Below are 26,644 nucleotides of genomic sequence, written 5' to 3'. Positions count from 1 at the left end.
TCTGACCTGGACTTGATTCCACCACATACACAACCATGAATAATGTCAAGAGAACCTGCCGGTTTCAAGTGGAAAAACCTACTTATTTTGCTGATATGACAATCAACTGATAAGACCTATGGATACAAGCTAGGTCAATGAGTAATCTGTTTGGATAAGGGGATTGTAAATATAGGATAAATGAGTTATAGATCTATTTTACTTGGCGATTAATGTGAATCTAGTCATGGCAGTTAACTGACATGACAGGCAGGGCTATTTATGCCCCTTTCCTACAGCAAAGTATGAAATGCAGAATCTTTATTGTAGGGATTTATACGCAAACCAAACTGGATGACAAGGAAAGTTGCGTCAAATGTAACCTTTGTGCTCCCTAGAATGTTTTAATCATATGGGCCCGACTTTTCCTGTTACCTTCAATTTATTTTGTAGGCTATAGCATATGTTACATATTCAAAGCCACAATCGGTAGGGCAATATATTTAACAGCCAGTTTCGTGTTCGTATCATTCCATTACATTTGATTTAACAAATGCAAATTGTAGTAAAAATCAATCGGGACTTATAGGCTTAATCATTATGGAGCTCAAACTGTTACTTTGCACTTGCCATCACACAGTTTCATGATCAGTGCAGGCAATTAGGGTATATGTATTATTTAGGCATTAGACTTCCAACATTCAGAATGAATCAAACCACCTTTTGTGCCCTAAGGCTATTTTTCCATGAAATAAATAATGGGTACTGAACAAAGACGCATAGGTGTTCATGGCCATCTTTCTATATTCTGAACAATTCTCCATTCAAGGCTTGCGCTGATACACCTTAAAAGGGATTGTTTGAGAAATTAGAAAATCAAATTGAACAAAAACTCCCTGATCAAATTGGTAGGCCAACCCATGGGTGTGTTTTCTGGGGTTTAATTCAAATGTATTCAGTGTGTGCAATGGAAGCACGCCCAAAACCCTCCATAAGGTACATCTGAATCCCAACTACTACGAAGTGCATAGAATCGGCCTTTTTAACAGGTCTGATTTGTTTATTAGTATGGTAGTTTACTGGCAAAGGGAACTTTCAGCGCTCTCTGGTGTTAAAAAAGCGGAACAAGTTAACCTAAAAACCAGACAAATTAATAGGTCATTTACAGTACAATTAAATAAATCATTCATCAACGCTGTTAAAAACGCTACAAGAGACAAATCCTGCATACCGTTAAAAGGAAGAGGGGAAAAAATCTTGTCCTGGCATGACATTCATAATTAGTGTTGCATCCAATTTTCACAATGGTCCCGTTTGGCTGTGAAAGACAATTTACTAAATGACAAAATCAAAACGACAGCACACAAAATACACAGTGAGGGAGTCTTTTTTTTTTAACATTCTTAAATAATCAAGTATTTAAAACAATCGAGGAGTAGGACTCAGATCCGTGGGTTTTAGAGACTTTAAAGTTTGTTTTTAGCAGCCGAAGGAAAGCTAGCGGTAGGTAGCTATAGATTGCTAGCTCATTAGCGGGGTCAGTGCTGACAGCTGGTGTTGTACTGGAAGGAAGCCATCTGCACGCGACCCCGTAACCTTTGGACCTCCAGGCCGTGGAAGTAGTCGTCGTCGTCGTCCTGGACGATAATCTTCTGCAGCTCACCTATCTCCCTCTCCATCTTGGAGCGCAGCTCTCGCTTCATCTTCTGAAGGGCCTGCAGAGAGAAACACTTTAATATCCTGACCCCAATACCGTAGGATGTAGTAGTCACATGCTGAAACCTGAATAAGTTCACTTGTCAAGTATCTCAAATCTCCCCAAAATGTACAGACAAAGTACAGGCATATGTAGTAAATTGTGTGTACATTAGCCTGCATTTACCTTTTCTTGGGCCTTCTTCCGTACTTGGATATCCTGTCGCTCTATAGCGAGAGTTTCAGCCAACAATGAAAACTGAAAGAGTGCAGAACAGCGTGGAATTAGCTTTCAGCTGTCCCGTTCTTTCACATCAGTGCAGATGTAGGAACAGAGAAGATCAGGAGGCCGTTTCTTGGTCTTACTCTCCAACCACATCTGTAAGGTACGTGTGTGTGTTAATATGAAAGAGGGTCATGTGTTGGTCCTACCTGGTCCTTGTAATAGTTCTCCATAGATTGGATCTGGTCTCTGTGTTTGTTCTGGTGCTCCTGGCGCTGCTCCTTGGCGTAGGCCCTCTGCTCTCGGAGACGAGCCTTCTGCACCTCCAAGCCCTCCTCAAACACCTGCTTAAACATCTGGAACACAACACACACAGTTACACAACCCTTTAATAACCACTAAACAAACCACCATATCGTTACATGTGTTTGTATAGTAATGGTGTTCATGACCTGTTTACTTTTGACTATTTTACAATAGAGCTTAATAGATGACAATTGTGTCATCTTCCCTTTACAAAATACATGGATGGAGAATGGAATGGAAAGTACTGTTTGAAGCGTTGAAACATGAAATTGTAGGAGCATCTAAACCGTGTCGGGTATTGAGGCGTAGCATGGCGTCACTAACTGACCCTCTCCTCTTTCGTGCGGGCCCTCATCATGCGCGCGCGGAGCTGAACGTGGTAGTCACTGTGGTACTTCTTGGCCCGGGCGATCTGCTGCCTCTGCTCCTTCAGACGGTTCTGAGTCGACTTCTGTTGCTGGATACGCTCCTTAAAATCCCTCTGGAGGGGGAGAGGAGCGAGACGGCTGTACAGTTAGAGGGGCTGTTTGTATTATTGCTTGCTGTGTGTGTTTGTGAAATAAGACTGGTAATGTGTGTGTGTGTGTGTCTAGCCTACATACTGAACCTCGTGCATGTTTTGACTGGCTCACCAGGCGTCTGTTGTGTTCTTGCTCTTTACGGATGATCTCCACCAGCAGGTTGTGTCTCCTCTGTACCTCCTCCACCTGGGGAGAGAGAACATGACGAGTTAACGGGAGGAGATCGATGTGGAAAAGTTGCACGGGTGGACCCTGGTCTCATTATGGGGTCTGCGCCCAATCACAGGCTCCGCACTTAGACATCTGTGTTAACATTACAGAAAGGTAGGAGACTTGCAGAGATCCATCTGGCAAGCCAAGCTAAGCTCAAACCTCCCAGCTCTCCCTGTGGTTTATATGGTGAATAGTGTTATAGCGCCCCCACCTGGCTGGTGAGTTTAGTGCGTGGCCCCTGCCTCTGGTTGTCCAGGGAGAGGGAGGCGTTGAGGCGGTCCACCTGGCCCAGCTGCTGCTGCCACATCCTGCCCAGGGCGTGGGGCGAGAGGTGCAGGTGGGGGAACTCCTCCAGGAGCAGGGGGAGCAGGTCGTTGTCCTTCACCTTCACTGGAAAATGGAAAGAGAGAGAAGCACAAACGGTTCATATAGAGGGCCAAATCCATACCGTGCACTTAGACTAATGCGCAAATCCAGATCAAGCTCTTTCTCCCAAGGCTTATGTAGTTGTGAAAGGATTGAATAGATAGCCAGGTAGACATCCTCCATATTAGTTTCAGAGGCCAATGCTGCATTTTTAGTTCGGGGCAAATGAAGGAGAGGAAGCCACTTTGTACAGTACTTAGACTAGATTGAGTTGATACCGTCTCCATCTCACTGGCAGAGACTCCAGCTTGGGGGTCTTACTTGGTGGGGCTCTCCTGGTTTTGTCCTGTCGTCTGCGGCCCGGAGTTGGTTGTCTGGTCCTGGGGGAGCGGTGTTGGGCTGCTGTGGTGTACACTTGGGACGGTTTGGGGGTTCGGGGAACATCTCTCAGTATGGCCTCTCTGTATTCCCTCTCCTACAGGGCAGAACCACACATAGAACATCTGCTGTAGATAATATGGGGACACAGTCTTTCTGACAGAGGGCTACTGTATACACAGTCACATGGTGTCTAATGCACACACCTCCCCAGGGCTAAAATTAGTAGGTCTGATACTGTTTACACATCACTCTCTCTCTCTCACCGCCTCCTGTGCTCTGGTTCGTTCCTTGGCCATTGCAGCCCGTTCTCTGTCCTCGTACACTTTCAGCTCCTCCTCATAGGCTTTTTCCAGCTAGAGAGAGATGTGTACACACCAATTTTGTTAGACAGTTCAACTTGTCTCTTAAAAGGTGACAATATTTCATCTTTATACTGTATATGGCAATGGTTAATGTGATATGGCAATTCCCTCTGACCTGGCTGTGTTTGTGTTGGGACGGAAGATGGTGGAGTTCCCGTCGGCCCGTACGGGCGGCGTGTCTCTGTGTGACCTCTCCGCGCACCGCCTCTCTCATGGCGCCCTCTAGCTGACCTGAGAGAGAGCGACGGGCCCGGGGAGGGGAGGGGGACAGGGAGCGGGTACAGGGGGCTGTGGGGGCTCGTGGAGTACCTGGGAGAAGGGTTAAAGGTTAAAGCCGAGGAAATTTTTAATCATAGAGTTGGTCAATAATGACTTATTATTTTTCTACATTCAGGCGAGTCAACTGTGCTTTTGTTGGAGAAGTGTGGTGCATCTCAGAGTAGAAGTGCTGATCTAGGATCTGCTCATACAAATCGTATTCCTTATGAGATAAAAGGCTAAACTGATCCTAGATCTGAGATGATGTATGTACACGGGCCCTGATGTGATTGAAGAGGTGGAGGATGTACCTGTTGGCCTCCTTGGGGGCCTGCGACACTCCATGACACTGTCACTGTGGTGGGACAGTTTGTCCTCCTCTTTGACCTCGTCGGGCTCTCCGCTCTCTCCTAGCGCTCTCTTTAACATCTGACGAGTGGAAACACACATTAAATCTAGATGTACATTGCTGAGATGCCGGGGGTGACACAATCCCATTTACATTTACATTACATTTAAGTCATTTAGCAGACGCTCTTATCCAGAGCGACTTACAAATTGGTGCATTCACCTTATGACATCGAGTGGAACAGTCACTTTACAATAGTGCATCTAAATCTTAAAGGGGGGTGAGAGGGATTACTTATCCTATCCTAGGTATTCCTTAAAGAGGTGGGGTTTCAGGTGTCTCCGGAAGGTGGTGATTGACTCCGCTGTCCTGGCGTCGTGAGGGAGTTTGTTCCACCATTGGGGGGCCAGAGCAGCGAACAGTTTTGACTGGGCTGAGCGGGAGCTGTACTTCCTCAGTGGTAGGGAGGCGAGCAGGCCAGAGGTGGATGAACGCAGTGCCCTTGTTTGGGTGTAGGGCCTGATCAGAGCCTAAGGTCCGACACCTTAGTCCCCCCCCCCCACACAATTTACCGGTGCAATTAATGGTCAGCTGTGGCGCATGCCAAGGGTGGGACAGTTCTCCTGGTGAATGGGATTGTAAGGCATCCGACACGCGGTTAGACTGCTCCGAACGCATCCCAGCAATGTAAATATAACTTACCTGATCCACATAATGACAAGCACGTCACTCACACACACACACACACACACACACACACACACACACACACACACACACACACACACGTGTACCACTCACCAGGTCCAGCTCCTCTAGTCGTCGGGACAGCTTCTCAGACATGTGGTGCAGCTCCTGTTCTGCCTTCCTGTTTCTCTGTCTACGCCAGGAGAGAGGCTCCTCACAATCCTCCTCCTCTAGTACCCTGCTACTACTGGCAGGAGAGAGGGAGGGGGAAAGGGGGACAAAAGGTAGAAACAAAGGGAAAGCAGAGACAAAAAGGGCAAGGCAGGGAGGTGAATGTTAGATTGAGTGGCAGTGTGTAGGACATCTGTGTGTAACTAACTTATGTTCATGTACATTGATTTTCTCGCTATGCATCTACAATGCTATTCTAACCACCTCCCATTGTGTTGTTCTTACCCGATCCCTGTCCGCCCCCTGTGAGCCCGGCTGTCCTGCTGCGTGTAGGTCTCTTCGTCCTCTTCCTCATTGTCCAGTGGTGCCCTGTCCTCCAGCTCATCCTGCAGGGTGAGGAAATGAATGTCTGGCTGTGTCCGGAATAGAACCCTCCTGGGCCCCACACTGGTAGGCTATAGAGAAGATTAAATTGTTGAATATTTCACAAATCTCTCTAGTCATGAATTAGCTGTAAATTGGACATGCATTAGCAAATAATTAGATTGGAATTAGGCATGAGGTAGACTTGAATTATTGAATTAGTCCTAATTTGAGGCATTGTAATTACAACAGTGTAGAGTGCGAGTGGTTTGTTATGCCTTACCTCTGGCTGCTCCTTGGCCTCCTCAAGCCTGACCTTGGTTTGACTGGACACAGACTTCTCACTCTCGACTACAAATGAAAAGCATGGAGTAAGATCAATCAATCAAATTGATACATGGTTTGAGGTGCAAAAATACTTCAATTCAATGGCTACAGCCGTGCTATTCAGAGCAGTCCATTCTGTGTACTAACCAGGTGAGTGGTTGTGGGCTGGCGAGCGCACTCCATTGGTAACTGTGTCAGCCACTGGCCTTGGGGACTGAGAGAGGGAGAGAGAGATGGTCATTCATTAGTCAGAGAAAAGGGGACAGAGACAAAGGGGTGGATGCATTTCCACTCAGTGGGGGAGGGGGAAGAATTCACACTCAAATCACACTGTGATAAAAGAGAACCCAGCAAGAGGAGTCTCAGTGGCTAGCTAGCGGATGCTAACGACATATCACACAAGAGATGCATGACGTGAACTACCGCTACCAGTACAAAGCATTGAAATACCAGTGTCACGGGTAGTCTAGCGTTTAAGGTCGCTGGTTCGAATCCCCAATCTGTCAATGTGCCTTTGAGAAATACACTTTACCCTAATTGACCCTGTAAGTCTGCTAACTGACTAAACTGTAAAACAATGCTAAGTGAATACAGTAGTTGTAGTACACTGCCTTATTGCAGTGAATTAGAACGAGACACAGAAAGAATAGCAGTAGTGTGTGCAGGTCAATTTAGGTAAATACTTGAAATAAAATCATCTACACCACAGCTCCTTACCATCGCCCATAATGGTATGTGAGATCATGGGATATAAGTCGCTCTGGATAAGAGCGTCTGCTAAATGACTTAAATGTAAATGTATATATACACACACACACACACACACACACACACACACACACACACACACACACACACAGCAAAACGTCCCTTTTGCAGGACCCGGTCATTCAAAGTTCATTTGTAAAAATCCAAATAGATCTTCATTGTAAAGGGTTTAAACACTGTTTCCCATGCTTGTTCAATTAACCATAAACAATTAATAAACACGCACCTGTGGAATGGTCGTTAAGACACTAACAGCTTACAGATGGTAGGCAATTAAGGTCACAGTTCTGAAAACTTAGGACACTAAAAGAGACATTTCTACTGACTCTGAAAAGCACCAAAAGAAAGATGCCCAGGGTCCCTGCTCATCTGCGTGAACGTGCCTTAAGCATGCTGCAAGGAGGCACAAACCCTATGGGCACAAACCCACCATTGCTGGACCAGACAGGCCTGGCTAAATGACTTAAATGTAAATGTAATGTAAAAAGTGCTCTTCACTGACAAGTCGCGGTTTTGTCTTTAACGTTTATCGTCGAAGGAATGAGCGTTACACCAAGGCCTGAACTCTGGAGCGGGATTGATTTGGAGGTGGAGGGTCCGTCATGGTCTGGGGCGGTGTGTCACAGCATCATCGGACTGAGCTTGTTGTCATTGCAGGCAATCTCAACGCTGTGCGTTACAGGGAAGACATCCTCCCCCCTCATGTGGTACCCTTCCTGCAGGCTCATCCTAACATGACAATGCCACCAGCCATACTGCTCGTTCTATGAGTGATTTCCTGCAACACAGGAATGTCAGTGTTCTGCCATGGCCAGCGAAGAGCCCGGATCTCAATCCCATTGAGCACATCTGGGACCGGTTGGATAGGAAGGTGAGGGCTAAGGCCATTCTCCCCAGAAATGTCCGGGAACTTGCAGGTGCCTTGGTGGAAGAGTGGGGTATCTTACAGCAATAACTGGCAAATCCGGTGCGGTCCATGAGGAGGAGATGCACTGCAGTACTTAATGCAGCTGGTGGCCATACCAGATACTGACTGTTACCTTTGATTTTGACCCCCCTTTGTTCAGGGACACATTATTCCATTTCTCTTAGTCACATGTCTGTGGAACTTGTTCAGTTTATGTCTCAGTTCTTGAATCTTATGTTCATACCAATATTCACACAATAGTTAAGTTTTCTGAAAATAAAAGCAGTTGACAGTGAGAGGACGTTTCTTTTTTATATATATATATATATATATATATATATATATATATATATATATATATATATATACATATACACACACATACATATACATATACACACATACATACATACAGTGGATCAAAAAAGTATTTAGTCAGCCACCAATTGTGCAAGTTCTCCCACTTAAAAAGATGAGAGGCCTGTAATTTTCATCATAGGTACACTTCAACTATAACAGACAAAATGAGAAAGAAAAAAAATCCAGAAAATCACATTGTAGGATTTTTAATGAATTTATTTGCAAATTATGGTGGAAAATAAGTATTTGGTCAATAACAAAAGTTTATCAATACTTTGTTATATACCCTTTGTTGGCAATGACAGAGATCAAACGTTTTCTGTAAGTCTTTACAAGGTTTTCACAAACTGTTGCTGGTATTTTGACCCATTCCTCCATGCAGATCTCCTCTAGAGCAGATGTTTTGGGGCTGTTGCTGGGCAACACGGACTTTCAACTCCCTCCAAAGATTTTCTATGGGGTTGAGATCTGGAGACTGGCTAGGCCACTCCAGGACCTTCAAATGCTTCTTACGAAGCCACTCCTTCGTTGCCCGGGCAGTGTGTTTGGGATCATTGTCATGCTGAAAGACCCAGCCACGTTTCATCTTCAATGCCCTTGCTGATGGAAGGTTTTCACTCAAAATCTCACGATACATGGCCCCATTCATTCTTTCCTTTACACCGATCAGTCGTCCTGGTCCCTTTGCAGAAAAACAGCCCCAAAGCATGATGTTTCCACCCCCATGCTTCACAGTAGGTATGGTGTTCTTTGGATGCAACTCAGCATCTTTGTCTTCCAAACAAGACGAGTTGAGTTTTTACCAAAAAGTTATATTTTGGTTTCATCTGACCATATGACATTCTCCCAATCTTCTTCTGGATCATCCAAATGCTCTCTAGCAAACTTCAGATGGGCCTGGACATGGATGGGCTTAAGCAGGGGGACACGTCTGGCACTGCAGGATTTGAGTCCCTGGCGGCGTGGTCTTGTATGTCTTCCATTTCCTAATAATTGCTCCCACAGTTGATTTCTTCAAACCAAGCTGCTTACCTATTGCAGATTCAGTCTTCCCAGCCTGGTGCAGGTCTACAATTTTGTTTCTGGTGTCCTTTGACAGTTCTTTGGTCTTGGCCATAGTGGAGTTTGGAGTGTGACTGTTTGAGGTTGTGGACAGGTGTCTTTTATACTGATAACAAGTTCAAACAGGTGCCATTAATACAGGTAACAAGTGGAGGACAGAGGAGCATCTTAAAGGTTACAGGTCTGAGAGCCAGAAATCTTGCTTGTTTGTAGGTGACCAAATACTTATTTTCCACCATAATTTGCAAATAAATACTTTTTTTTTTAATCTAATTTTGTCTGTCATAGTTGAAGTGCACCTATGATGAAAATTACAGGCCTCTCATCTTTTTAGGTGGGAGAACTTGCACAATTGGTGGCTGACTAAATACTTTTTTGCCCCACTGTATGCATGCATATATATATATATATATCTCCTGACTAACTGACTGGGCCTATACCTTCAGTTGCATCACTGGTCTGTTCCATGATGCAGTATTTCTTCCCAGTGGAGAGACTATAAGGTGGAAACATTGCATTACTTCTAGGGTGGAAACTTGTGCTGGGTGGGGACATATGGCCTTGGGTCATATTGTAAATGACATGGGAATGTAGAACTGTTTCTCAGTCAGCTCTCTCCAACTCTAGATCTACTGATGTCCAATTTCTCAGTCATAGTATTGGCTATTCTTCAGACATAGCGAGTACCAGTTGGTAATGGAATAACAAGTGGAAAGTATTTGCCCCTGCTAGCGTGTCTGGACTTGTCAGAGGCATGCAGGTGGGATGTGACGTGATTCCCAGGTGTTGCCGCCCATAAACAGAGAGGAGGAACATATTGGAAAAGTGACTCCTGTGATGAGTCTCGTGGCCATTTTGGATGAGTCGGCATGAGTCAGCAACAGCTCATTCTTTGTCAGAGGAGGAAGGAAGCTACAGTTCTATAAACTGTAATTGGCTGAGGTCACTTCAGAATGTGTTTCAGAACACAGTCGTTTTCTGAGAGCTTTGAAATACTGGTTAAAACGTGTCTTCGGAAAGTTGATAGTGTATTACAAAGTGTAATTTGAATAGACTCGGCATGGATATATATGACTAGACGGACATACCTCTGAGGTGCCAGTGGGTGCCTCCTGCGCCACTGCAGCCCCGCTGCTGAGACCGTTGGCTGGGGGGAGACTGGCTACCCGAGTGGGGAGCTCTGTCGGGCCTGTGGGGGGTGGTCTGGTAGGGGGGGTTGCAGGGGGATGGCCGAGCGCAGGGGCTCCCTCAGTAGAGTGGCCTGGGTGCCTGGGGTTCCCGGGGCACACGTGGTGCTGGGGCCTGGAGCATGGGAAGAGGCTTCCACTGTTAGGGAGGGGTAAAATAGAAGCGGTTAGAGGTGTAGATTTTGTAGGCAACGTATTGTAGGCGTATGTGTACACTGTTCAGTACTGTAGTTCCCATGGTTAACAGATGCTATGGCTATTCGTGTCATGTTATAATAGTGTTATGCAGGCTGTTTGAACAAAGGTTCAAGTCAAATATTATTTTTGTTTCTATACAATCAGATTTGCCTCAACTGGTTCACTGTTCTTTAAGTAGCCTACAGTTCTGAATGCTTTTCTCAGATACAGTTCTGTACTCCTAGCTATCGATGCCTTGCCAATAACCCTGACATTGTCTTGCGAATATACACAAGATCCATACAATGGAGCAAAGACAAGTACACGGGCCATTCATATTCTAACTAACTAAACCGTTGTTGAAGACTATCATTAAAACCAAACGTAGGGACTCATGAGGACTTCGTGGAAAATAATGAGAGGACAGGGGCTTGTAAAAAGGAAACGGTGACATAATCCTCGTTGTTTTTTTTACTTCCACTTGAGGAAAAACGAACCCCCTGACCACATAACATTCCGCACAGTCTCCATAAAGAATACCATAGGAAAGACAGCAAAAAAAGACTGGAAAAACTGGATACCTCATCAGCATCATGTGCTGTTTGATAAGCGAAAGGTGGATGAAGTTTGCTGACGACAACGGTGGTAGGACTGATCACCGACAACGAGGCAGCCTATTTTATTTAACCAGGTGGGCCAGTTGAGACAAGTTCTCATTTACAACTGCGACCTGGCCGAGATAATGCAAAGCAGTGCGACAACAACAACACAGAGTTACACATAAACAAACATACAGTCAATAACACAATAGAAACACCAATGTACAAAATCTATAGGGAGGATGTCAGAGACCTGGCGGTGTGGTGCAAGGCCAACAACCTCTCTGAAAAGATTTGTCACGGGCCCTCAGATCCTCAAAAAGTTATACAGCTGCACCATTGAGAGCAGCTTGACTGGCTGCGTCACCGCTTGTTACACCAACAGCAAGACACCAGACCGCAAGGCGCTACAGAGGGTGGCGAGTCCTACCCAGTACATCACTGGGGCCGAGCTCCCTGCCATCCAAGACTTGTATCCCAGGCGGTGTCGGACGAAGAACCCAAAAAAAAATAGCTAATCAAATATCTACCAGGACTTCCTGCATTGACCATTTTTGCACCAACTCTCTTGCACCGACTATGCACACACACTGGACTCTACCCACACACTCACACATACTTTACAGACACCCCAACACTCTGCATAAGGGCGTCTGAATGTTGTGTGAATGTAATTACCTCGTACCCCTACACATCAACTCGGTACAGGTACTCCCTGTATATAGCCATGTTCTTTTTACTCATTATTGTTATTCACTGGGTATGTATTCCTTCTGTTACTATTTCTATCTTTAACTCTGCATTGTTGGAAAAGGACCCGTCAGTAAGCATTTCACTGTTACTCTACAACGGTTGTGCACGAAACATGTGGCAAATAAAATGGGATTTGATTCCAACTGTAAATACAGAAAGACAGGAAAGCTTTTCCCTTTTCAGCATTCTATGTCATGGGCCAGGAACAAGCTTTTGGTCCCGCCTACCTTCTTGTTTGGCCGTGAACGTGCGGGCGGAGTCTCCCAGGAGGATAAGCTCATTGGTCGAGCCCGTCTCCTCTGCATTCCAAGAGTGAAGGGAATGTTTGCTGCTAGACTGGACGGCAGAGCTGGAAGATAAAAGAAAACTCGTAAAGTTACAGATGTATCACTATCAAAGTAAACCAAAGGAAAGACCACCCAAACAGTTCAATGGAAGTGCATCGAAGTGTGTCTGGTTTGTGTGATACCAGTTAGTTAGAACAAGTACAACCTGCACTTATTCAAAACAATGCATCGAGTTTCCTGGTTTAGGAACAGAGGTTTACCTCACCCACAATGACTCATTCAGCTTTGTTGACTTTCCAGCCAGCCTTTCTGTGCGACAGCCAACGGAACAGGCTGAGTAGACATAGTGATGTCACAGATGTTTGTGTTCCGTGTCCAACCTTCGCATTCGCCGTTACGGTTGACATTTGTGTTGTGCTCCCTGACTGGCTGTTGTGTCAATAGGATGTACCGACTTGACTTACACGATGATGGCATTTGAAGTGGTCCTGTCTGGTGCAGTTGCTAGAGCATGGCATTTGCAATGCCAGGGTAGTGGGTTCGATTCCCGGGACCATCCATATGAAAAATGTATGCATGCATGACTAAGTCGCTTTGGATAAAAGTGTCTGCTAAATGGCATATATACATGTATTGTCTCGTGATGTAGTGTCATTGGTTGTATCAACAGAATTGGAACCCTGCTCGAAGAAGGAACTGAATCTGAAACCATGGAAATGTACAAAGAACCTGTAGCATAGAATATCTTGAAAACACTCACTGCACACTAGAATACTGGGAGGCTCTCTCCATTAGGGCCTCCTGTTCCTCTGTCTGGGGGACCACTGTCCCTGTAGGGAGGGGGGCATCCTCAACAGGAACACCGTTTGGTTCCTTGTCTGGAGGGAGGAAAGGGGGAGGGTTGAAGGGTGATTACAGCGTGGCGCAATGTGGTGAAGTTGACAGGATCCTGCTGTGTTGCAATGACGAAACAAACAAGCTACCAGTAGACTTTCAGACCACCAATCAGTCCGTAATTATACAAATATTTAAGTCACATTAACAGACTCAGTCAGAGTAGTAGAATAAGCACTCGGAACATAGCAATCCATAGACATTGGAGCACATAGACACATAGATCCAACCCCATTTCCGAAAGCTGAAGTGAAACAAGCAACTGTTCTAGCCATGTCATTGTGAAAGTGCATCGACAGAGTTCATCGAGTGTGACAGTAACATTATCTGTAGCGGCTCATGCATAGCCTATCCCAGTAATTGGAAATATCAAAACTTACTGATACCGATGTATCTGCCGATATACTGTTTTATGCCGGGAAAATTTAAATTTGTAATTTTCCCACACTGTATTCGCATAAAATTATATTCAAAAGAACTGTCCAAGAAATATGGTTCAAATGTCGATTTATTACATTATTACACAAATCTGTATCGGTGGATTATCAACCAATACTTCACAGCTCCTTTTGGACTCAGGCAAAGTCACCAACCCTATCCATTTTGATAAACCAGTCATTTTCACCAGAGCCTTCTGAACATTTAAATGTCCAGACAGATAGTCTGGTCATTAAAAGTCTAATTGGTGTTTTGCGATGGGAGAGAGGGCCAGCAGACCACCATTCCACCATAGATGGACACAAAGACATGCAGAGCGCTGCCAACCGCTTCCCAGTAATCCCAGAGCCAGCCGCCTCTAAAACGGGTTTAGAAAGGCCATTATGTCCACTTCATGTGTGTGGGTGATCTCACCCAAACAGGGTTGTGCCTCACTCAGTGACACAGATAAAGTTTGAGGGAGATGGTGTGATATGAGATCAGAAAGAACAGGGGTGAAATGAGATCAGAAAGAACAGGGGTGAAATGAGATCAGAAAGAACAGGGGTGAAATGAGATCAGAAAGAACAGGGGTGAAATGAGATCAGAAAGAACAGGGGTGAAATGAGATCAGAAAGAACAGGGGTGAAATGAGATCAGAAAGAACAGGGGTGAAATGAGATCAGAAAGAACAGGGGTGATATGAGATCAGAAAGAACAGGGGTGATATCAGGTCAGGAAGAACAGCTGTATGTTTAGGTATGTTTCCAGGCAGGTCTTCTGACCTCAATAGGACTTCCTGGTTAAATAAAGGTTAGCCTAAATATAACAGTTGAGAGGGTAATGGAGTAAAATAAGATTTTTTTGTCTACCTCCATTTTGCGACTCCTCTTCACTGATCTGTTCGGTGAGATACTCAAGCAGCCCGTCAAAGATCTCCAACAGGTTCTTGATGGACTCCTTGTCCCCTCGTACAATGTTCTCGCCTAGAGCCGGGAGAAAAACCCATTAGGACAAGCGATGAATCAGTGGAACCATAATAAACACCACATTGTTGTCCTTTTAATAGAACCAACGAGTCTGCATCTTTTTACGGTGAATTATCCTAAACAAAGAGGGTTGTGTTTGCGCTGAACAAGGCTGTGCTTTGAAATCTAAACAGCAATTTAGCCAGGACACTCTGGTTGTAGCTAAATAGATCACTTGATTTTCTTTCAGCATTCATCATCGGTTCTCTCTGATACCGCACGGCAAGCAGTACTGATGCACCAAGTCTGGAATCAACAGGACCCTGAACAGCTTCTACCCCCATGCTATAAGACATGGGCTAGGCGATATGGCCAAAATATTATATCACGCTATTAAAAATTTTTTACGATATGTTTTTTTTCTAATAAAAGTTCTACATTTCTTTATGAGTAGTGTGTGACCCTAGGGTGGCATCACATACATTCTAAGTTATTTCAATGGGTCTTTCTCCATTCTGATTGTTTTATACTGTTCAATTCAACTTCAACCCCCCAAAAATGATAATTTTCATAAATTTCTGCATTTGAGATCATTTCCACTCTGCCACGTAGGGCTGCACGATATGGGCAAGCAATCTGGGCCTTATTTTTAACCAAATGTTGCAATTTGACTTGCGATTTAGAGCAAAACACTTGGGTTAGCTGTTGGAATCATGGGAATAGAAAGTCTATTCTAATTATATAGTTGGAATATAATAGTGTAGGCCTCCCGGGTGGCGCAGTAGTTAAGGGCGCTGTAACTGCAGATGCCACCAGAGACCCTGGGTTCGCGCCCAGGCTCTGTCCGTGGGTCCACGCACAATTGGCCTAGCGTCGTCCGGGTTAATGAGGGCTTTGCCGGTAGGGATATCCTTGTCTCATCGCGCACCAGCGACTCCTGTGCACTAACCAAGGTTGCCAAGTGCACGGTGTTTCCTCCGACACATTGGTGCGGCTGGCTTCCGAGTTGGATGTGCGCTGTGTTAAGAAGCAGTGCGGCTTGGTTGGGTTGTTAATCAGAGGACGCATGACTTTCAAACTTAGACTCTCCGAGCCCGTACAGGAGTTGTAGCGATGAGACAAGATAGTAGCTACTAAAAACAATTGGATACCACGAAATTGGGGAGAAAAATAGGTTAAAAAAAAAATACTCATACAATGATGGAAAGACCTGTGTGTTGTATAAAAAAAAAGAAGAGGAATATAATAGTGGGCACTTTCAATACAATGTTGTTTGATATTACAACGAATGAAAATGCCAGGGAGGAGTTATTGTGACAACTAATGTGTTAATAGGTGTTTTCTAGGGGACCCTATAATGTTTGGCTACATCGGAATGGCCGATTAATTTGGTCTGATTTCAAGTTTCCATAATCAGAAATCTGTATTTTTGGACTCCGATTTGGCCAAATTTTTTTTACACCTTTATCTTGTTCTGGGGGCAGAACCACAGATTTTTACCTTGTCAGCTCGGGGGATTCAAACTTGCAACCTTACAGTTAACTAGTCCAATGCTCTAACCACCTGCCTCTCATTGCACTCCGCGAGGAGACTGCCTGTTACGCGAATGCAGTAAGCCAAGGTATGTTGCTAGCTAGCATTAAACTTCTCTTATTTTTTTTTAAATCAATCAATCATAATCACTAGTTAACTACACATGGTTGATGATATTACTAGTTTATCTAGCGTGTCCTGCGTTGCATATAATCTGACTGAGCATACAAGTATCTAAGTATCTGACTGAGCAGTGGTAGGCAGAAGCAGACACGTAAACATTCATTCAAACAGCACTTTCGTGTGTTTTGCCAGCAGCCCTTCGTTGTGCGTCAAGCATTGCGCTGTTTATGACTTCAAGCCTATTAACTCCTGAGATGAGGCTGGTGAAACCGAAGTGAAATGGCTGGCTAGTTAGCGCACGCTAATAGCGTTTCAAACTTCACTCGCTCTGAGTCTTCTAGTAGTTGTTCCCCTTCCTCTGCTTGGGTAACGCTGCTTCAAGGGTGGCTGTTGTCGTTGTGTTGCTGGTTCGAGCCCAGGGAGGAGCGAGGAGAGGGACAGAAGCTATACTGTTACACTGGCAATACTAAAGTGCCTATAAGAACATCTAAGAGTCAAAGGTTAATGAAATACAAATGGTATAGAGGGAAATAGTCCTATAATTCCTATAATAACTACAACCTAAAACTTCTTACCTGGGAATATTGAAGACTCATGTTAAAAGGAACCACCAGCTTTCATATGTTCTCATGTTAGCTTTCTTACATAACACATATTGCACTTTTACTTTCTTCTCCAACACTTTGTTTTTGATTATTTAAACCAAATTGAACATGTTTCATCTACTTGAGGCTAAATAGATTTTATTTATGTATTATATTAAGTTAAAATAAGTGTTCATTCAGTATTGTTATTAATACAAATACATATATATATAAATAAAATGGCTTTTTTTATATTTATTTAAAATTGGCCGATTAATCGATATCGGGGTTTTTTGGTCCTCCAATAAATCGGTATCGGCGTTGAAACATCCTAATCGGTCGACCTCTAATTGAATGTTCTCTTAGCTACTTCATGTAGCTAACATTTTCTAGCTTTGTGTTTACCTCTTTAATTTTTAAGACACTGTTGCACAAAAGTGCTGATTTACGTCTACACAATCACTGGTATTATCAGGTTGTATAGCAAATCAGGCATGCTCTTACTCAGTACATGTATTCGCTAACAAACAGCAGCTACCAAGATGTCGGAACAACTTGAGAAGAAAAGACAAACTAGCTGTTTTCATATGTAAGAAACACCAGTTAAATTGTGTAATTACAGAATGCTAGTAGGTTTATATTAAGAAGCAAAGTGCCAACTGCATCGTTGTCATCAACAGTGTTGCACATGCTGCATTGACCATGCAGACTGAACCAAGTGTCTCGTGCTTGACGAACATCAAATGCGCTCCTTGAGTGACAGGGAGCGTGGCTAGGTCTGGGTGGAACGCGGCATAGAGAGAGTGGAGAGAGATGACTCAAGTAGCAAAGTAGACTATAAAAATGGACGTTACACGCTGCGTGCCACATTTAACAAACCAAACATTCAAATACCGGTATAGAAGGTAAAGTAAAAACCCAAACCGATCTGTGCATCTATACCAGTATATCGCAAAACACAGTATACTGCCCAGCCCTACATAATACTGCTAAATAGTTAGCTATTTGTTACTATTTAGCCATCTGCATTTACCCTTTTTGCACTAACTCTTTTGACTCATCACATAAAACAGTAACAGCAGTGCATCTATCCTGTTGCCTAGTCACTTTATCTCTACCTATATGTACACATCTACCTCAATTACCTCGTATCCCTGCACAACGACTCAGTACTTGTACCCTGTGTATATAGCCAAGTTATCATTACTTGTGTATTTATTCCTCATTTTTATTTCTCTCTGCATTGTTTGGAAGTAAGCATTTCACTGTTCGCCCACACCGGTTTACGAAGCATGTGACAAATAACATTTGACTTGATCAGATGATGAATGACTGAATAGCAAGTGAATACTTAGGGAATAAGGAGTAGTTACTAGTTAATTAACTAGTGAATAGTGAGTCAAGAGCTGCTCACCTGTGATGTGTGAAAGGCTGATCTGAAGGTAATCCAGAGCCAGGGAGTCGATCACAGACTGGATGTTGTGGACATCATCCTCCTGACTGCCCGGGGTGGCGATGTAGTCTACACACACACGCGATTCCAAATCACAGCCTCTTGTGCACTTTGGCCACTTACTAGCCCATTGACAAACACAGCCTTGTGTTGGCAGGTTTGACGATCATAAGTAGCACTGTGTGGCATTCTTGAAATTATAAGAATACTCTCCTCTAAAGCACTCAGTTGGCCTTAACAGCATGCGTTAAAAAAACAATCTAAACATGAACTAAAATGGGACAGTTGATAGGTCTCAAAAAATACATATTGCTCTTTTGGTGGGCATGTTTATTGTGTCATGTTTGGTGTAAACTTACCTGGGACTTTCTCTCCCAAGATAGCCTCATACAAGGCGGCAAAAACATTGGCATTACAGTCCGTCACCTTCTTCAGTCTTAGGTTAATGTGACACTTGCTAAGGATATCATTCGCCACGTCCACCCAATCTGTAAAAAGGGACATTACAAACTAAATGCAGACCTTGAATTTATGAATAAAGTGAATAGTGTAGATCATACTTCTTGGAGCAGTTATGAACTAGGCTACGTTAAAACTAAAAGTGGCAGAAATAAAGCCTCTCCTCAAAAAGTCAAACCTTGACCCGGAAAAATGTAAAAACTACCGGACAATATCCAATCTCCCATTCCTCTCAAAGTGTTTTGACAAAGCTGTTCAGCAGAAACTCGCTGCCTTCCCGAAGCCAGATAATGTTTTCAAAACGCTCCAGTCTGGTTGAAGACCCCATCATAGTACTGAGACTGCATTGTGAAGGTGGTAAATTACCTTTTAATGGCTTAGTGCCGCTTTTGACACCATCAATCACCACATTATTTTAGAGAGATTGGAAACCCCAATTGGTCTACACGGACAAGTTTGTGTCTGGTTTAGATCTTATCTGTTGAAAAGATATCAGTTTGTCTCTGTGAATGGTTTGTCCTCTGACAAATCAATATAAGTTTCGGTGTTCCTCAAGATTCTGTTTTAGGACCATCATTGTTTTCATTATACTGTATATTCTATACTCTGTCTGTGTTTCAGACATAAGGAAGTGGATGGCATCAAATGTTTTACTTTTAAACTCTGAAAAAACAGATGTTAGTTCTAGGACCCAAGACATCTGCTGTTTGATTTTACAATTAATCTTGATGGTTGTACAGTCATCATCTCAAATAAAACTGAAGGACCTCTGCGTTACTCTGGACACCAATCTCTCTTTTGATGAACATATCAATAATATTTTGTCACTTCCAGTTTAAGACTACTGTAACTCTCTACTCTTCGGCTAACCGGATGAAGCACCAAATAAACTTCAGTTAGAGTTAAATACAGCTGCTAGAATCTTGACTAGAAACAAAACATGTGATCATATTACTCCAATTCTAGCCTCTCTACACTGGCTTCCTGTTAACGCTAGGGCTGATTTCAAGGTTTTACTGCTAGCCTACAAAGCATTACATGGACTTGCTACATGGACCTGCTCCTGCCTACGGTCAAAAGTCACAGGCCTTCTTATTGTCCCTAGAATTTCTAAGCAAACAGCTGGAGGCAGGGGCTTTCTCCTGTAGAGCTAAATTTGTATGGAATGGTCTGCCTATCATTGTGAGAGACGCAGACTGTCTCGACCTTTAAGTCTTTACTGAAGACTCATCTCTTCAGTTGGCCCTATGATTGAGTGTAGTCTGGCCCAGGGGTGTGAAGGTAAAGGGCAAGGCACTGGAGTGACGAACCGCCTTGCTGTCCATGCCTGGCCGGCTCCCGTCTCTCCACTGGGATTCTCTGCCTCTGAAACTATTGGGGCTGTGTCACTGGCTTACTAGTGCTCTTCCATGCCGTCCCTAGGAGGGGTGAGTCACGTCACGCGAGGCTTTACTCAACTTAAGTGGGTTGAGTCACTAACGTGACCTTTCTGTCCAGTTTCGCGCCCCCCTCGGGCTTATGCCGTGGAGATCTTCGTGGGATATACTCGACCTTGGCTCAGGGTAGTAAGTTAGTGGTCTGTTGATATCCCTCTAGTGGTGTGGGGGCTGTGCTTTGGCAAAGTAGGTGGGATTATATATATCCTGCCTGGTTGGCCCTGTCCAGGGGTATCATCTATGTGCCGGGGGACTAGGGTCAGTCTGTCCTGTCTGGTGAAATTCTCCTATCTTATCTGGTGTTCTGTGTGAAGTTAAGTAAATCTCCCATCTCACTCTCTCCCCTCACAGATGACCTGAGCCCTAGGACACTGCCTGAGAACTACATGGCCAAATGACTCCTGGCTGTCACCGTCCTCAGTCCACGTGGTCGTGCTGCTGCTCCAGTTTCAACTGTTCTGCCTGTGGCTATGGATCCCTGATCTGTTCACTTGACGTGCTACTTTGTCCCAGACCTGCTATTTTTTTTACCCTTTCTCTCGCACCTTGTGTCTCGACCTCTGAATACTTGGCTATGAAAAGCCAACTTACATTTACTCCTGAGGTGCTGACCTGTTGCATCCTCTACAACCCCTGTGATTATTATTTGACCCTGCTGGTCATCTATGAACATCTTGTAGAACGATCTGGCCTTAATGGCCATGTACTCTTATAATCTCCACCCGGCACAGCCAGAAGAAGACTGGCCACCCCTTTGAGCCTGGTTCCTCTCTAGGTTTCTGCCTTTCTAGGGTGTTTTTTTCCTTGCCACCGTGCTTCTACATCTGCAATGCTTACTGTTTGGGGTTTTAGGCTGGATTTCTGTATAAGCACTGTGTGACAACTGCTAATGTAAAAAGGACTTTATAAATAAATGTGATTTGATTGTTTACAGACGTTGACAAAAATGCACAACAAAACTGCTCAGTTGGTGGCAACCATCCCAAAATGATTGTTGACATACTGGCGGCTAATTTGGGGACATGCGCGGGCAGAAGGCAGGCACAGTATGTTAGCTAACGTTAGATATGTTAGCAACACCAACTACAGTGTGGTAAGCCAGCTAACATTAATACTAACGAAAAGAACACTACTGTAGTTAGCAAACTGGCTATGTATGTTAGAGTAGCTAGATAGCTAGGTTCACGAAAAGTACTGAGTAACTCCTTAAATAGCCTACTATGTAGTTATTATCCTGATTGGTATCGCTAGCTACCAAACACAGTAACCAAAGTTCGGTGCTATTTCTTCTTAATTAATTTACTAACTAACAGTCGTTAGCTTACCTCGCTCATCTTCTTGGGTTCCCATTCGGCATTAACTAGCAAGCTAGCCAGCTTGCTTGCTGTGTGGTAGTCAGCCGAGCTGGCAACAACGAAAGTGAAGCAATTGTCAACAGTACTGTCTCTCTTGACCTCTGAAAAGAAGAACTAGCATTGCTAGCTAGTAGCAGTACGTTTTCCAAATTTCGAGGTTCGTCACTCACTGATTAACATTCATAATGAGAACAGAAATTAAAAGGGTGCCGGCTGCCAAGCAGAAAGTAATCGACATTTTAAAATGCAAGTGTTTTCTGATTGGGTGGGAAACGGGTTTCACTAGTTACCCTAGACACAAAGTCCAAATGTATATATTGTAAAAATTTATGAAACTAAAATTTGCTTTTTGGTCTTAATTTGAGGTTTGAGTTGGACATGAGCTTAGCAGTGTGGTCAATGTTAGGGTTAGGTTTAAAATCACATTTTAAGAAAATGCATTGTAGAAACAGGCGGGATTTATGCCTTTGTGGATGTGGTAACTAGTGACGACCATGGTAAACTGGCACTTTGTTTCCGGAAGTAGTTTATGAATGTTCGGGAAAAATGGTTCCTTGTACTCTTTTCTCTTTGTTCTGGTTAGTCCAGTTGACTCTTCAGTTATTTTACAATATATCACAGACAGACATTTAATAAATTAACCATATTTGTTATTAAAATATCACATGGTAGACAGGGTGTTCTTCCGAGTATCTGTCTTAAAGTAGTTCCCAGAGTTTGTAAACCCAGAGGCCCAACGTCGCGAGACTTCCGGGATGGCTAGCGAAACAGACCAGGACTGGGTTTGAGAAGTCATTCACTTTGTTTCCTTTACCTTCTACACTCAAAGTTCGCATAGAAAATAGATGCGACAATTGCCTGCTAGGGTACATTTAAATTTAAACTCCCCCATTTCCCGATTGCAAACATAGTTCGCCTTATTTCAGTTTTTGTGACACAATAAGCAGTCGTTGTGTAGAGAATCATTGTACCATCTAAACCAGTGTTTCCCAACCCTGGTATTCGAGTGCCCCAACAGTAAAGTTTCGTTGTAGCCCTTGACAAACACGTCTAATTCAACTCATTGAGGGCTTGTGGATTAGTTGAATAAGTTGAATCAGGTGTGCTTGTCCAGAGTTACAATAAATATGTTTACTGTTGGGAGTACTCGAGGACCAGGGTCTAAACTGCTGTAAAATATATTTTCCCATAACCAAAAATATTGTGTTTTCAGCTTGTGTACGAAACTTAACAGGAAGCATAGAAATCGGCACATAGAACAGATCTACCGCTTCTTAGACATGCTTTCAATGAAAATTAAATATATATATATATATAAATATATATAAATATATATTAAATATATATATATATATATATATATTTTAATTTTAGGCAAGCACCATGGTCTTGTAGCGGATGCGAGCTTCAACTGGAAGCCAGTGGAGAGAGCGGAGGAGCGGGGTGACGTGAGAGAACTTGGGAAGGTTGAACACCAGACGGGCTGCGGCGTTCTGGATGAGTTGTAGGGGTTTAATGGCACAGGCAGGGAGCCCAGCCAACAGCGAGTTGCAGTAATCCAGACGGGAGATGACAAGTGCCTGGATTAGGACCTGCGCCGCTTCCTGTGTGAGGCAGGGTCGTACTCTGCGGATGTTGTAGAGCATGAACCTACAGGAACGGGCCACCGCCTTGATGTTAGTTGAGAACGACAGGGTGTTGTCCAGGATCACGCCAAGGTTCTTAGCGCTCTGGGAGGAGGACACAATGGAGTTGTCAACCGTGATGGCGAGATCATGGAACGGGCAGTCCTTCCCCGGGAGGAAGAGCAGCTCCGTCTTGCCGAGGTTCAGCTTGAGATGGTGATCCGTCATCCACACTGATATGTCTGCCAGACATGCAGAGATGCGATTCGCCACTTGGTCATCAGAAGGGGGAAAGGAGAAGATTAGTTGTGTGTCGTCTGCATAGCAATGATAGGAGAGACCATGTGAGGTTATGACAGAGCCAAGTGACTTGGTGTATAGCGAGAATAGGAGAGGGCCTAGAACAGAGCCCTGGGGAACACCAGTGGTGAGAGCGCGTGGTGAGGAGACAGATTCTCGCCACGCCACCTGGTAGGAGCGACCTGTCAGGTAGGACGCAATCCAAGCGTGGGCCGCGCCGGAGATGCCCAACTCGGAGAGGGTGGAGAGGAGGATCTGATGGTTCACAGTATCGAAGGCAGCCGATAGGTCTAGAAGGATGAGAGCAGAGGAGAGAGAGTTAGCTTTAGCAGTGCAGAGCGCCTCCGTGATACAGAGAAGAGCAGTCTCAGTTGAATGACTAGTCTTGAAACCTGACTGATTTGGATCAAGAAGGTCATTCAGAGAGAGATAGCGGGAGAGCTGGCCAAGGACGGCACGTTCAAGAGTTTTGGAGAGAAAAGAAAGAAGGGATACTGGTCTGTAGTTGTTGACATCGGAGGGATCGAGTGTAGGTTTTTTCAGAAGGGGTGCAACTCTCGCTCTCTTGAAGACGGAAGGGACGTAGCCAGCGGTCAGGGATGAGTTGATGAGCGAGGTGAGGTAAGGGAGAAGGTCTCCGGAAATGGTCTGGAGAAGAGAGGAGGGGATAGGGTCAAGCGGGCAGGTTGTTGGGCGGCCGGCCGTCACAAGACGCGAGATTTCATCTGGAGAGAGAGGGGAGAAAGAGGTCAGAGCACAGGGTAGGGCAGTGTGAGCAGAACCAGCGGTGCCGTTTGACTTAGCAAACGAGGATCGGATGTCGTCGACCTTCTTTTCAAAATGGTTGACGAAGTCATCTGCAGAGAGGGAGGAGGGGGGGAGGGGAGGAGGATTCAGGAGGGAGGAGAAGGTGGCAAAGAGCTTCCTAGGGTTAGAGGCAGATGCTTGGAATTTAGAGTGGTAGAAAATGGCTTTAGCACCAGAGACAGAGGAGGAAAATGTAGAGAGGAGGGAGTGAAAGGATGCCAGGTCCGCAGGGAGGCGAGTTTTCCTCCATTTCCGCTCGGCTGCCCGGAGCCCTGTTCTGTGAGCTCGCAATGAGTCGTCGAGCCACGGGGCGGGAGGGGAGGACCGAGCCGGCCTGGAGGATAGGGGACATAGAGAGTCAAAGGATGCAGAAAGGGAGGAGAGGAGGGTTGAGGAGGCAGAATCAGGAGATAGGTTGGAGAAGGTTTGAGCAGAGGGAAGAGATGATAGGATGGAAGAGGAGAGAGTAGCGGGGGAGAGAGAGCGAAGGTTGGGACGGCGCGATACCATCCGAGTAGGGGCAGTGTGGGAGGTGTTGGATGAGAGCGAGAGGGAAAAGGATACAAGGTAGTGGTCGGAGACTTGGAGGGGAGTTGCAATGAGGTTAATGGAAGAACAGCATCTAGTAAAGATGAGGTTGAGCGTATTGCCTGCCTTGTGAGTAGGGGGGGAAGGTGAGAGGGTGGGGTCAAAAGAGGAGAGGAGTGGAAAGAAGGAGGCAGAGAGGAATGAGTCAAAGGTAGACGTGGGGAGGTTAAAATCGCCCAGCACTGTGAGAGGTGAGCCGTCCTCAGGAAAGGAGCTTATCAAGGCATCAAGCTCATTGATGAACTCTCCGAGGGAACCTGGAGGGCGATAAATGATAAGGATGTTAAGCTTGAAAGGGCTGGTAACTGTGACAGCATGGAATTCAAAGGAGGCGATAGACAGATGGGTATGGGGAGAAAGAGAGAATGACCACTTGGGAGAGATGAGGATCCCGGTGCCACCACCCCGCTGACCAGAAGCTCTCGGGGTGTGCGAGAACACGTGGGCAGACGAAGAGAGAGCAGTAGGAGTAGCAGTGTTATCTGTGGTGATCCATGTTTCCGTCAGTGCCGAGAAGTCGAGGGACTGGAGGGAGGCATAGGCTGAGATGAACTCTGCCTTGTTGGCCGCAGATCGGCAGTTCCAGAGGCTACCGGAGACCTGGAACTCCACGTGGGTCGTGCGCGCTGGGACCACCAGATTAGGGTGGCCGCGGCCACGCGGTGTGGAGCGTTTGTATGGTCTGTGCAGAGAGGAGAGAACAGGGATAGACAGACACATAGTTGACAGGCTACAGAAGAGGCTACGCTAATGCAAAGGCGATTGGAATGACAAGTGGACTACACGTCTCGAATGTTCAGAAAGTTAAGCTACGTAGCAAGAATCTTATTGACTAAAATGATTAAAATGATACAGTACTGCTGAAGTACTGTATCTTTAAACAGCTTGGAAAATTCCAGAAAATTATGTCATAGCTTTTGTCATAGCTTTAGAAGCTTCTGATAGGCTAATTGACATCATTTGAGTCAATTGGAGATGTACCTGTGGATGTATTTAAAGACCTACCTTCAAACTCAGTGCCTCTTTGCTTGACATCATGGGAAAATCAAAAGAAATCAGCCAAGACTTCGGAATAAATATTGTAGACCTCCACAAGTCTGGTTCATCCTTGGGAGCAATTTCCAAACGCCTGAAGGTACCATGTTCATCTGTACAAACAATAGTACGCTAGTATAAACACCATGGGACCACACAGCCGTCATACCGCTCAGGAAGGAGACTCGTTCTGTCTCCTAGAGATGAGCGTACTGTGGTGCGCAAAGTGCAAATCAATCCCAGAACAACAGCAAAGGACCTTGTGAAGATGCTGGAGGAAGCAGGTACAAAAGTATATATATCCACAGTTAAATGAGTCCTATATCGACAACCTGAAAGGCTGCTCCGCAAGGAAGAAGCCACTGCTCCAAAACCGCCATAAAAAAGCCAGACTACGGTTTGCAACTGGACACGGGAACAAATATTGTACTTTTTGGAGAAATGTCCTCTGATCTGATGAAACAAAAATTGAACTGTTTGGCCATAATGACCACTGAAGCACATGGGTGCCAGCATCGTGTTGTGGGGGTGCTCTGCTGCAGGAGGGACTGGTGCACTTCAAAAAATAGATGTCATTGTGTGGAAGGAAAATTATGTGTATATATTGAGCAACATCACAAGAAATCAGTCAGGAAGTTAATGCTTGGTCGCAAGTGTGTTTTCCAAATGGGCAATGACCCCAAGCATACTTCCAAAGTTGTGGAGAAATGGCTTAAGGACAACAAAGTCAAGGTATTGGAGTGGCCATCACTAAGCCCTGCCATCA

General features: G+C 44.8%; 1 protein-coding gene across 1 annotated transcript; it reads right to left on the bottom strand.

The window, feature by feature from the left end:
- Positions 1 to 1,018: 1,018 nt before the first annotated feature.
- On the bottom strand, positions 1,019 to 21,808 carry LOC124003034 (centrosomal protein of 95 kDa-like). The gene is given in 22 exon segments (XM_046311004.1): positions 1,019 to 1,694; positions 1,862 to 1,933; positions 2,107 to 2,253; positions 2,532 to 2,684; positions 2,836 to 2,910; positions 3,149 to 3,327; positions 3,625 to 3,778; positions 3,948 to 4,037; positions 4,162 to 4,355; positions 4,616 to 4,733; positions 5,455 to 5,587; positions 5,797 to 5,966; positions 6,158 to 6,225; positions 6,349 to 6,415; positions 10,387 to 10,465; positions 10,468 to 10,624; positions 12,242 to 12,363; positions 13,062 to 13,179; positions 14,485 to 14,598; positions 18,235 to 18,342; positions 18,633 to 18,761; positions 21,494 to 21,808. Coding segments are annotated over 22 exon segments (2,649 nt in total). The 5' UTR covers positions 21,519 to 21,808; the 3' UTR covers positions 1,019 to 1,517.
- Positions 21,809 to 26,644: the final 4,836 nt, after the last annotated feature.

The sequence above is a fragment of the Oncorhynchus gorbuscha genome, linkage group LG18 (assembly GCF_021184085.1).
Source record: "Oncorhynchus gorbuscha isolate QuinsamMale2020 ecotype Even-year linkage group LG18, OgorEven_v1.0, whole genome shotgun sequence".
NCBI classification, from domain to species: Eukaryota; Metazoa; Chordata; class Actinopteri; order Salmoniformes; family Salmonidae; genus Oncorhynchus; species Oncorhynchus gorbuscha.
Note: the sequence above shows the minus strand (reverse complement) of the source record. Positions and strands in the feature narration are given on the sequence as shown.